General features: G+C 42.0%; 1 protein-coding gene across 6 annotated transcripts in view; it reads right to left on the minus strand.

The window, feature by feature from the left end:
* The window catches only part of DOCK10 (dedicator of cytokinesis 10), a 167722-nt gene that overhangs the window by 3373 nt on the left and 152005 nt on the right, over window positions 1-12344 (minus strand). For 2 of the 6 annotated variants that reach the window (XM_048505429.1, XM_048505428.1), the window contains exons 51-56: window positions 12138-12143; window positions 3930-4076; window positions 3315-3525; window positions 2442-2632; window positions 1725-1825; window positions 963-1101 (exon numbers count right to left, since the gene is read on the minus strand). In XM_048505429.1, coding sequence (XP_048361386.1) covers window positions 963-1101; window positions 1725-1825; window positions 2442-2632; window positions 3315-3525; window positions 3930-4076; window positions 12138-12143 — 795 coding nt within the window. Of the gene's footprint in view, window positions 1-956; window positions 1102-1724; window positions 1826-2441; window positions 2633-3314; window positions 3526-3929; window positions 4077-12137; window positions 12144-12344 lie in introns of those variants that run through there. The other 4 variants (XM_048505431.1, XM_048505430.1, XM_048505432.1 and 1 more) reach the window with 2 other exon arrangements.

Below are 12344 nucleotides of genomic sequence, written 5' to 3' on the forward strand. Positions count from 1 at the left end.
TATGACAATAATAGTAGCAAGGCTAAAAGGAATAAATCGCATTTAAAAACAAAATCTGTGCCAAAGTTTGTGACTCTGGGTATTCATCGACAATATAAGTAATTCTGAACAGGATTGGGAGCTTTTAAAATGGCTCTAATGCTGACAAAGAGCCCTGAATACCTTCCTGATAATTAGAAAGGTGCAAAGTAGTGAGCTAAAATTCTTCTGGAAGGCAGAATGTTAAAGGGGGGGGGGGAGAAAAAAGGGGCGGGGGAGTCTGTGTCTGTGTACATACCAAGACGGGGGAGAAAGCAGGGAAGAACATGTTATGCATGATAAAAAGTCAATGGCTGATTTTGCATGCCATAATTGCTCCTCTGCTGGCATGGGGAACGCCCTGATGCAATCGGGAGGTTTGCACAGCCCTGGGTTCTGCAGTGTGGCTGCCATGTTTCTGTCCCAGAGCTGCCCCGTGGCAATGGCTTTGCTCTACGGATTTCCAGAACCGCAAAGGTTGAGGTTCTTTTAGAATGCCCCTTGGTGCTCCAGAGGTTCCCATGGAGGAAAAGTGACATTTCTGTGACACACTGCATGAATATTTCAGAGAGGAGAGGAGAAACAGTGTTTCCTGCATGGATTTTCCAGAGAGGGAAGGACCGGTCTTGACTCTAGCAAAGGAAAGAGCCAGGTAACAGTGGGGAACTAAAAGCAGAATGAGAAGCCCTGCAGTAGGTATGCTCCCTGGCTAAGCCACGGAGCATTTAGAAAGTACAAAATCAGCCAATGTCTGTTTTTCCATCAGACCTGTGGTCTCTGCCTCCTCATTCTTACTCGATCTTATGTGAACAGGAATGAGATTCTTATTGAAATTAGGACTGATTTTCTAGACATTTTTCTGGAATCACCAAAAAACCAGGTACATATTTGGCCTCAAAAAAATGAGAAGGTTAAGCTTCAAAAGTTGAAACAGTGTGTCAAACCTGTTCATTCATAACTCCAGAGAGCTCGTTGAGCATATCCTTATAATGAGATTTCATTTCTTCCTGATATTCTAACTGGTCCTCTTTAATAAGGCGTTCATTGACTTCAAGGGCTTGTCCACAGGCTTCTGCAAACTGCCTGCACAGCACAGAAAACACCAAATTGATAATATCCAGTCAATGAAGCCAGAAAACAAAATTCTCATCTAATTAAGGATTATTTTATTTATTTGTTTGTTTGTTTATTCAATTTAATAGACCGCCTTACCCCCGAAGGGCTCAGGGCGGTTTACAAGGCAGTCAAACACAATACATCATATTAAACATCTCTTTATGCCATCCAGTCGATTGTGATACCTATGTCGGCCTCCCAGCAGGAGGCAAAAGAGCTCAGATAAAATTGAGGTTTTATCTGTATTAGATTATAATTTACTTATCCAAATTATGTGTTGGTTTTTTTGTATTAGTGTTGTTTTGTTTTAAACCGCCCAGAGCCCTTTGGGGATGGGGCGGTATACTAAATTTAATAATAAATAAATAATAATAAAAATGAATTAATAATAATACATTAATCAATAATAATATATTAATACTACTACTACTAATAATAATAATAAATCTGAGCAATCACAATGGAGACACACAGATTCCCTCCTCTTCACGTGAATAAAAAGCGTGATTCTGAAATCATACCCTGCTCATTTATTTGTATAACTCTGCTTCAGATTACGCTGCAAATGTCTTTGGAACTAGAAACCTTACCTGAAGATTTCTTTCAGAAGTTTGACTTGGTTGTCTGGATATTTCTTAGCATTTGTTTCTTCAAGGAAAGCTCGAGCATATGCCATTGGTCCTGCATTTACCTGTCAGATAAAACATTATAGTGAAGGACCAAGCAAAGGAAGAGCTGTAACTCTGTGGCAGAGCATATACCTTGCACACAGAAGGATTCAAGTTCAGTCCCAGACATCTTCAGACAGCAGATGCTGGGAAAGACCATTCTGTCCTTCAGACTATGGCGATTCTGCTGTTGACACTGATTATGTGACCAAAAGTATGAGACAGCTTTATATGATCATGTGAACATCTCCCATATTTGAAGGTCAGACTGGTTGAGCTATAAACAGACCTTTTGAGGTCCACCATCTGTTTTTCAATGTGAACAAAGACTTCAGTGCACTCCTGCAATAATAATTGTTTCACCAGTTGAAGGTTTTGATTATTCTAGCCTTCCATGAAGTATGACTCTGCTCCATACCAGACCCACTTGAGACGATAAAGGCAAGTTGAACACTTCAGCCTCAAGCTGTAAAGCAGGTGGTGCACTTAAGGCAGCATATGACCCAAGGACTGCAACAAAGTGCTCTTTCTTAGCAGAAACCTGAATAGGGTTTGTTTTTTGAGAAAAATAAGGATTTTATTTTTTACTGTGAATTGTCAAAAACATTAAACCTCAATGGAGGACTGAGCCATATTCACCTTGACGCTGACACTTCCTTGCAATTTCAGCTGTAGCCTAATCATATCCACTTCTTCCATTGCACAAAGCTGATTGAGTTCTGAAATCTTTTTAGACATCTCATCAATTGCTACTTCAATGGGGTTTAGTTCTGTGCTCACTTGGCTTATGACTTGTATTCTCTTCTTCACATAAGGAAACAAATGGCTGGCTGCACTCAAAAAGAAAAAAAAGAGACACCCATTTAAGGAAAGATCCCCTACCACAGGGTTCAGTCTATCAAAGACAGTGTATTAACCTCACACACATAACTGCAACAAATCTAAGATGTACCCAGAGAATGAATCCATAGTGCATTTTCTATAGATATATTTTCTGTTCTGAACATGGATAAACTCACATGGACTAAAGTGCCGTATGTCCGAGTTTTTCAGATTCTTGAAGTGTGAGAATTATGTCCTTCTTATTTTAAATTCTGGCATCTATAATTCATTAATTTTCCAATGCATTATAATCAAATAAACAAATGTGACTAACTACAAAGGAGTGTCAATGATCTCCCGCAAAATGAATGAGTTAAAAAAAGCCTTGCTTAATGAATAATTCCCTCCCCCAACCCCACCCACCCATAGACTCCAATAGAAACAATAAATAACTTTTTTGGTCAAGAAAAGGTGTTGTGTAAAATATGTCTAGACAGTGAATTGATAGCACAAACTTATGCAGGTTTTCTCAGAAGTAAGTCTCTGTAATCAAAGGGGTTTTCCGCTTAATAAGAAAGTGGAACGGAGTGCTGTCAGTTCTAAAATGGGTCCTGAACATAACCTCAGACGATTCCTGAGCAAACCTTCTGTCACTTCCTAGGACATTTGAAAATGCCACAACATGCGTACTTGTCAGGATGGTTCGTCTCTTGCATTGCTCTTCTACCCCTCCATGCTTCTTTCCTGACAGCGTGAATGGGGTTTCAAACACAAAGCGGTTGATGTTATGATGCATTTCAAAGTCAGTCTTCCGCTCTTCAGCTTCTTTCTCCTCAAAGAAAGGTGTGACAAATGTCACCTGAATGTAGGCATACTTTGGATCTAGGTCCTTGGGATTAACCTGTTATGAATGAAAAAAAAAACCCCACTTAGAACTTGAACAGTGAATACTACTAAATATTGATTAAAGGAAAACCCAAACACGTATGTTTGTATTTTCTCCGCTGTTGACAGGTGCACATACTTGGGTACTGAGTACAAGACATCAAGCAAGTACTGAACAAGCACTCTGGTACTGAGTACCAGACATCAAGCAAGAAGCTCCTTCACAGTAGAGGGATGAGGGACACAAATTCCCAAGAAAGGCCTTTTTTTGGTAGTGATTCCTCAATTAGGTAAAAAGAAAGGAGGGGGAGGTTTCTATCACATTTTTTGTACAGCTTCCATGAATTTCATTTGGGCTGATGTAAGAGAATTGTCAAAACAATTGAGTTTGGAGTTGGATGACTATTTTTTTTTCCATACCTTGTTGGAATCTTGAATTATTTTCACATTGTCTGCTCCAAACTTGTCAGCATAAAGCTTTAGCAATCTCTGGGAAATCTCTGACAGGCCTGTTAATTTGGGCTCTTTGTAGATGTACTCCTTACCCTCCTCCTCTTCAAAGAAGCCCTGATTTAAAAAAAACAACAACACAAACCATAGCAATGAGAGTAAACCAAGTACAATAAGTTGGCCACGTATGAAGCCATGTAGTACAGATAGAGGAGTAACCTGTCCAACCATTCAGATAACCACCACTATCCTCTCTAAGATTTCCTGAAAGCTGCAGATTATGCACAGTGGACAGATGGAATGCATTAAAACCACACTCTATATTAGCACAGGATGAATCTAGACTTTTAGCAGCAGGACACAGCCCCAATGTTGGCAGAAAACATCTTTGGAGAGCAAAAGATTAGTCAATATATTATTGCTTTCCTCTTTTGTGGGGAGACTGCCACCCCATGGTGAAATCATGTAGCTGGTATAAAAGACATTGAATGAACAGCTCTACAAGTCAAAGGCACTGTTGCAGCCTGAAGGAAATAAAAAAGCCAAACATTGGTAGCTGAGTTTAATGTAGCTGTGACCTACTTAAAAGAACACAGTGAGCTAGTTAGTAAGACCCCTGTGGAATGGGGAGTACTAATCTGACATGCCAAGGAAGCTGGCATTGATAGCCGGATGAACACAATCCCCCGGGTACTAAACTTACTTTAGAGGTACACACCTAATAAAAACTGAAACCTGTTTCCCTTGTAAGGAGAGGTAGGCGAAAGTTATGTTTTACACTTGATCCCTGCCTTGCAGTTCTGCTGGCTGCAACGTATCCGTTTTACCAAAGTCTTCATTCCCACCAGTGGACCACTTAGCCTGCCACAACTGAGCTACAAGCAAGGCAGCAAAATTTCATGGACTTTGAAAGCTCCCATACAGGTCTGAAGACTTATTGTGCCTCTTGTCCACACCCCGGCCCTGATCTACTTCTTTATAGAACAATTCTTCCTAAAAACAGGACTTCTGGAAAACTGGTTACAACCTAGTCAGTGGGTATACATTGCTTTACTGGTATATCAGTATAAACACAATTCAATTGCTGGTTACAATTTTTAAAGAATTATTTTTTTTAAAATGTGGTGGCAGAGAAAAGGTGCTGTGATAGCCAAACTTGGAAGGAGTCCAGAAATCCACCAACTCATCTTCCATTTTCTGGCTGTGCGGCAGGTGCCTCTGGTAGAACAGAAAAGACTCCAGCAGAGGCAATTCTGACATGTTAAGTCTGGGGATGGCTTCCTCTGGTTTCTTCCTTCCTTCCCTCCCTCTTCTTATTGCCTCAGGGCAGGGGTAGAATGACACAAATAATAGTCTGAATGTTTGGAACTTGTCAAATGAAAAGCCATCTTCAGAGGAAAGTCCCACTTAACATTTTTTTCTTTCTATGGTTCATTAGCAACAGGGGTCATTCAACCCCACCACAGACAGTTATCTGTTTAATGTTGTTTCTCAAGCCTTGTTAATTTATCTCACTTTATTCACCTGGGGTGTGGTTGGGAGTGAGAGAGAGCTTGCTCTCATCCAGAATTTTCTTCAGTCCAATGTTTGGTTGAAGGGGGTCAAGAGGACTATGGCCTGTATTTTTAGAAAAATTTAGTCTGTGCTGTTAAGCCTCAACCACTTTCCATATCCCCATTCCTGCTTGTGATACCTGCTTTGCTTTGTATAGAAGTATGCTGCTTGCGAGAACATGGATTTGCTAAAGGTATGAGAGGTTAAGACCTACACTACTAAGACTTTGGTATATCTAGAGAGCTAGTTTTCTTGTTTTCTGTGTATTTGGAACTGCCACTAGAACTGTATAGCTTTTTTAATCCTTTTTTTTTAAAAAAAACTTAATAAAATTTCCTTAATGTTTTACCTGAAAGGTGTGCTGTTGTGAATTGCTGGACCAAATCTAGGGTAAACTTGGCCATGTTATCGTACAGAGCCTTGGGAACAAATGTCTCAGACCAAGACAGCTCAGATTTGACATAACCTGAAAAAAATACCTGGGAGAAAAATCCTGAACTGATAAAAACACTCAGCGTGATGTAGTAGTTAAGAGCAGGTAGACTCTAATATGGAGAACCAGGTTTGATTCTGCACTCTTCCACATGAGTGACGGAGTATTATTTGGGGAACCAGATTTGTTTCCCCACTTCTACTTTCTTGCTGGGTGGTCTTGGGCACAGTTCAGAACTCTTTCAGCCCCACCTACCTGTTAGGGTGCCTGATATAGGGAGAGGAAGGGAAAGGAGTTTGTAAGCCCCTTTCATTTTACTTACAGGAGAGAAAGGGGTGGGGGAGCTATAAATCTAAACCCCTCTTCTTAAAAATAACAGCAGGGTAACAAAAATCAGGATAATAAAACCAGATCTGAAAATATTGTGGAAACCTTTGAAATGAATATTCCTATTTCCAAGTATAAATATAAATAGATTAGAATTGTAATATGATGGAACAGCTCAAGAAGACTCTTATAAGGGTATAGGATTGTATATCTATTGCATATATAACTTTGTTTTTACTGTGTTGTCTTCTACACTTGTCATCCACTTTCTGAATTATGTTATGCCATGCTTCAAACAGTTTTTGTTTGCATTTTAAAAAGATATTTTGCACAGTGCCTTAATTTTCAGAAAGAAATATGGGCTATTAATGAAATAAATATTTTTTTGAACTAGCCTACCTCACTTTGATGTTATCATCAAATAATCTTCTCCATATGCCACGTAAAGATTCTTGAAGGAAACATGGGATACAAATACCATATTTGATAGTATTTCTACCCATCCAAACCGCTTTGAATAAGCAAGTGAAGAATGGAACTGCATGCTATGAGAAACTCAGAGCTGACACTGATAATGGAAGCCCTGTGTCAAGTTCTTCCTCCTTCCTAGAAAAATAGGTAACCTTGTTTGTTATCCTATATTTGCTCCTCACCAACAAACTGAATGAAATGGAATCAACACATGGGATGCTTGGCTGTCTTTTATCGAGTGAGAGAACCTGATACAAGGCGTCCATTTTTGGCAATAATTCTGTAATACATTCACAGTCCTTTCTACAAAACCAATTTCCTCAAGATGGCCTAAGTTATTTCTATGAAATGCCACATACTTTTGAATTCTCTGTAAAATAACCTGTGGTTTAGCTACTTGTTTACATCAACCTCAAGCTCACTTGAGAGACTCTACACTGATAAAAAAGTTTTTTCCCCCGCACAAGTTCCAGAAGCGATGATTCATGCTGTACAGCACTGCTGGCAGTAGGACATTTGGAGAAAGCAATTAACATACATTCAGTTTCTCAGGTCAGGAGTTTTGTGAAAACTGCACAGTGTTCATGACACCCTTAGGTACACATAATTAAATCTATTTTGCTAAATTTGAGCGAAGCATTAAGACAATACGCACAGAATGTTTTTTGCTAATTGTTCCAAGTAGCTTTGTGAATAATGGAATTTAACAGAACATCTCCTTATGAGCCACTCAAATCCTCATTCAGAATGTTCTATTTCAGATGTGTTCAAGAGCCATAAAGTGATTATTCTCTGTGTTTAAAAAAAACAAAAACTATCCTTGCCAGGCCTGGTTTCAAATAAACAGAAATGCAATCATTATATGCATGAATACTATCCAGGTAGCCCTGTCTCTTTTTAACAGGTATTTTCCTCTTAACTGTTGACATTTCTGCCTAGTAATGATCATTTATAATGTGTAAAAAAACAGGATGCTTTTAACTGCTGGGGAAGTCTACAGTTTATTAAAAATTATTGTCACTATTCAGGTTGCATCATTACTTTCACTAATGTTTTCAAGCTTTAGAATTAAGTTAAACATGCAGAGTCATAAACCATTGCATAAACAGCTGGGTTGCTAAAGATATGAGCAGTCACTGACAGTAAATGGGATGGATCCTGTAGCTAAGTCTTTCCCCAACTGAGGGAGGATTTCTCCATCTGGAGAAGACTGGATGGAAGTTAATCATAGGATCCATTTTAGCAGAAGGTCATTGCACCAAACCTAATATTGGCAAGGCTACGGAATCTGCAAAACTGTAACATTGGACTTACTTTCCACCTTCTCCTAGGCCAGCTGCCTGCTGCTGTCAGGACACCCCTTGCTCTGGCAGGTTTTGGGAACACAGTTTCCCTGCAAAGGAAATCAAAGGTGGAAAAACAATGCCCAATCTAGTGGGGGAACTTCCAACCAGAAAGGCTGTCCTGTGTACCTTTGCATATGTGAGACTAAGAATACTTTGGGAAGTGGGAGGGGATAAGAGATGCACCAGGCCTCTGGCCCTTGGTGCCAGTCATCTCCCCCTTAGCCAGCTGCAGGCTCCAGGGTGTCCCGTTGCTTGAATGTCTGCCTGCTGCCTCCCCTGCATGCCACAAACAGGCGGATGAGGGGGAGCCCTGGAAGCTGCAGCCAGCTGAGAGGGAAGCAGGCAATAGTGAGGGCTGGCACCTGATACATCTCTTCTACCTCCATTTCCCAAAGCATTCCCAGGCTCACATATGCAAAGGCACACAGGATGGCCTTGCCAGCTGGAATTTGCGCCCTCTCGATTGGGAGTTGTTTTTACATCTGTGGTTTCCTTTGCAGGGAAATTGTGTGCCAAAAACTGACCAGACTGAGGCTGTACCCTGGTGAGCCCCAACTCAGCACTTGGAGGCAAACTGCCAGTCTGGAGCAAGCGGAGTTCTTAGGGGAGAAGAGGCTCGGTGGCTGAGGATGCTCCCAGTCAAGTGGCTTACCCCATCCTAGATACACCAGCGGCAGTTTTGCCAACAAAAAAAGCCTCTGCTGATCCTTTCATGTTGGGACCAGCTACCTGAAGGTCAAGAAGCAAAGTTATTTCTTGCTCTTCCTCAAGCCTTGTTCTTCTGACACAATTGAACAGACATTTGCACCATGCTGTGCCTCAGCTCTGCCCCAGTATCAGCTGAGCACCATCCTGGGGCACCCCAAACAGTTGGGCCAGACCCCAAATCTAGCAAAAGCTATTGGACCCCACTCCCAGACTCAAAAAATAACACTGTAATCTGCTCCCAATTCCATTCCCAACCTGGGAATGCTTCCAGACCCAGAGGCCTCAGTTCTCAACATGTATCAATATGTTTTATTTCAAGAGTTGGTATACCTAAAGTCAGATCACATTTATATTGCATATTAACTGCCAAAATTATAAGTTGCATCTTTTGCACGGCTAGCAGGGCAAGTGAATGGGACTTTTATCTACTCTTCCCCTATTCCTTGCTGTCTTTGAGATATACATTGATGAGATTACATTACTTCACTCTGGCTTCCTCAGTGCATTACCCAGTTACATGCCAAAATCATGTCAAAACCTGATTTTAGATAGGAACAGTATCCCTAACTAGCTTGTGTGGCATGAATTAATTTCTCTTGTGTTCTTTAGACAGAATAAGCGGTGGATTTCTAGTAGAGGAAATGTCTTTGTCCAATACTCTTGCTTGATCTTTAATGATCTTTTTAATGATCTTTTGTTCTTTAATGATCTTTCCCCTCTTCTGAACATCTCAGCTTTCCAAACCATGAATGTTCTCACTGAAACACCAGCTCTGACCTACTCCCATTCCATTTTCAGCATGCCTCAAATCTGAATATTTATCATGTCTTTGGCTCAGTCCTGCCTTGATTTTCAGTTCAACCTATTTCTTTACAATGGAAACTTTTTCTTGCTGTAGTTTTCAGGCCTTTGCTTGCTTTAATTTGCTTCTCTGTAGCTTAACTTTTTGTAGGCATATAGGCAGGGGTGGTGAACATAGTTAGCTGCCACCAGCCAGCTCCAAGGCATACTGCCAATGCTATTGGAGTTCTCCTTGGATGATGACCCTGGGTCACAGCAGGACAAGTGTGGAAGGCAGTGATGGGTTCAAGCCACATCCATTGCCTCCTCCCATGCTGTTGTATCATCTGGGAACAAAATAACCCCTGATGGCCTGCTGGGGCCCACTGCAGTGTCCTGAGTAGCTGCTTGGAATGCACTGAACCTGCAATGAACTGAACCTGCCAAAAAGAATATCAACGGACATACAATCACTTGGATTTGCCAGGACTGTGCAATGGCATATTTATAGTATAATACTAAACAGTTGTATAAGTCTCCAGTCTTCAGTAGACTCAGAGACAGAGGTGGAGCTTCCACAGGGACATATGGGGTCAAATGTCCTGGGCGGCCGCCCTGTGCAGGGGGCAACACCCCTCTTCCTTCACCCTGCCCTGCCACTGCTCCAAGGCAGCCTGGTGGGGAGGGCTGCAGCAGCACCATTTGGCTTCCTCCCACACTGCCAGGGATCCCCTCCGGGAGCCCTGGATTCACCCTGCCCCTGCCCAGAGGGCTGGGATCCTCAGCATGAGGTGTTAGCGGCGACCAGAGCAGCAGCACCTTCAGAAAGGAGCTGAGCAGCAGCACGCTGTGCAGGAGGAAGCCCAGCATCCTTGGCCCTGGCCTGTGTGCCCCCTCCTTGAGTTGCTGGGCTCCTTGTCCTTCCGTCCATCTGTCCGCCTCCCCACCCGCCCGCCCCCCCTCTTAGTGCCTGCTGTGGCTGCTGCTTTTCACTTGTGTCCCCCCTGTCTTCCCTCCTCCTTCTCCCGCTGCCTGTCTTCCCTCTGCTAGGTAGGCGCCTGGTGCTGAGCCCTGTTCTTGCTCTTACTCCCCTCCCTACAGCTTCTCCTGCCTTTCCCGCTTCACTTCTCCTGTCTTCCCCGCTGCTGCCTTGTGCTGCAGGTGCCACTGCCTCCCTGTTCCTGACTTCTGATGCTCACTCTGCTCTGTCCCTGCAGTGCCTTCCCTAGAGGGAGATCTCCAGGTGCCCCCAAGGTGCTGGCAACCCGCTGTAGGGGTGGGGGGAGGAATCTAGGGAAAATGGGAATGGGGGGTGGAAAACTCAGATTTTGCCCCAGGCTGCATTTTCCCTAGATACGTGTCTGCTCAGAGGGTATAACTTCTCTTAGGAGTACATGGCTTAATCATTAATAAATTATTAGCAGTATCATAACATTTCTTTTTGCACACACCAAAGAGAGGCCTGTTGCATGAATCACATTTTAAGACTATCATTTTACACCATTCTATGTTTTCATTAGAGAAACCTGAGAAACAAGAATGACAATCTCAAAGGCAGGTGTGAAAGCTTTTTTTTCTTGCGGTACTGTCACATCTGGCCTATGGCAGTCCCTGGTGGGGTTTTCAAGCAAGAGATGTTCAGACATGGTTTGCCATTGCCTGCCCCTGTGTATTTCTTGGGGGTCTCCCATCCAAATTCTTGCCAGGGCCGACCCTGCTTAGCTTCTGAGATCTAATAAAATCTGAAAAGCCTGGGCCATCCAGGTCAGGGAGCAAAAACATTAAAAGTCCTTTTTTATACAAGCAGGGCAAAGTCAGATAATTCAGCACACTTTCAGATAGTTACAACTCCCCCTTCTCTTTCCTGCTATCAGATTAATTTTGTTCTGATAGCCAGCACAAGAGAAGAAAACTCACTGGTTCCTTCCCTTCTTCATGTTCACAAATAAACTAGTGATTGTGGAACACCTTCTATCTTTGGCCCAACCGCAAGTGAGGTCCATTTGCACATCACATCTTTGGGTATTAACCCTAGTTTTATTCTCGTATAGTAATCACATGATCTAGTTACTCTTGATAGAGTCTCAGTCCTTTTCATATTTCTTTTAGGCACTGCATAGAGACAGGCTGGGAAATACAGCCAGCAGTATTGCAAACCAAGGGAAAAATGCCTTAAGTGCAGAAGACCCTGGAATAATTATAATATGAACTGGGGATAGGGGTAGAGACAATATAGTAGCTAGTCTCTGCAAACACATAAGACATAAGCAAGATGGTTTAGTATGCTCATTTCATTATAAGGAAACACATGGTCTGACACCATGGCAACTGGGTTAGACCTCAAACATTGTGCGCAAGACGGAAACAGATACTTTTTTATAGCCTCAAGTAAGCAGAACAAAAGTATTAGTTTTGCTAGATGCGACACAGCATATAAATGAGTGAAAGCAATGTTACTTCATAGCTCACACAGAATACTAAGAAACACTGTAAGTTAAGATTAACTCAGACCATACAAGGAGCACAAGAATTAAACATGCAGAAGAACAGACAACTTACCACAGCCTTGAACAAGATCAAAAGAAGAAAAGAGCAAATTTCAGCATTAAAACCTAATTAGCAGACAGAATGATTCAGATCAAGCTGCTCTTCATATACACTTTATTTTTACAGATTAAAGTGAACTGTGGTGCCTTCAAAGCACTTTCAAACTGCACGCTTGCTCCACTAAACTGGTATACAATGGAGACAAGCAGGAATACATGC

The sequence above is a fragment of the Sphaerodactylus townsendi genome, linkage group LG08, assembly GCF_021028975.2.
Source record: "Sphaerodactylus townsendi isolate TG3544 linkage group LG08, MPM_Stown_v2.3, whole genome shotgun sequence".
Lineage (NCBI taxonomy): Eukaryota > Metazoa > Chordata > Lepidosauria > Squamata > Sphaerodactylidae > Sphaerodactylus > Sphaerodactylus townsendi.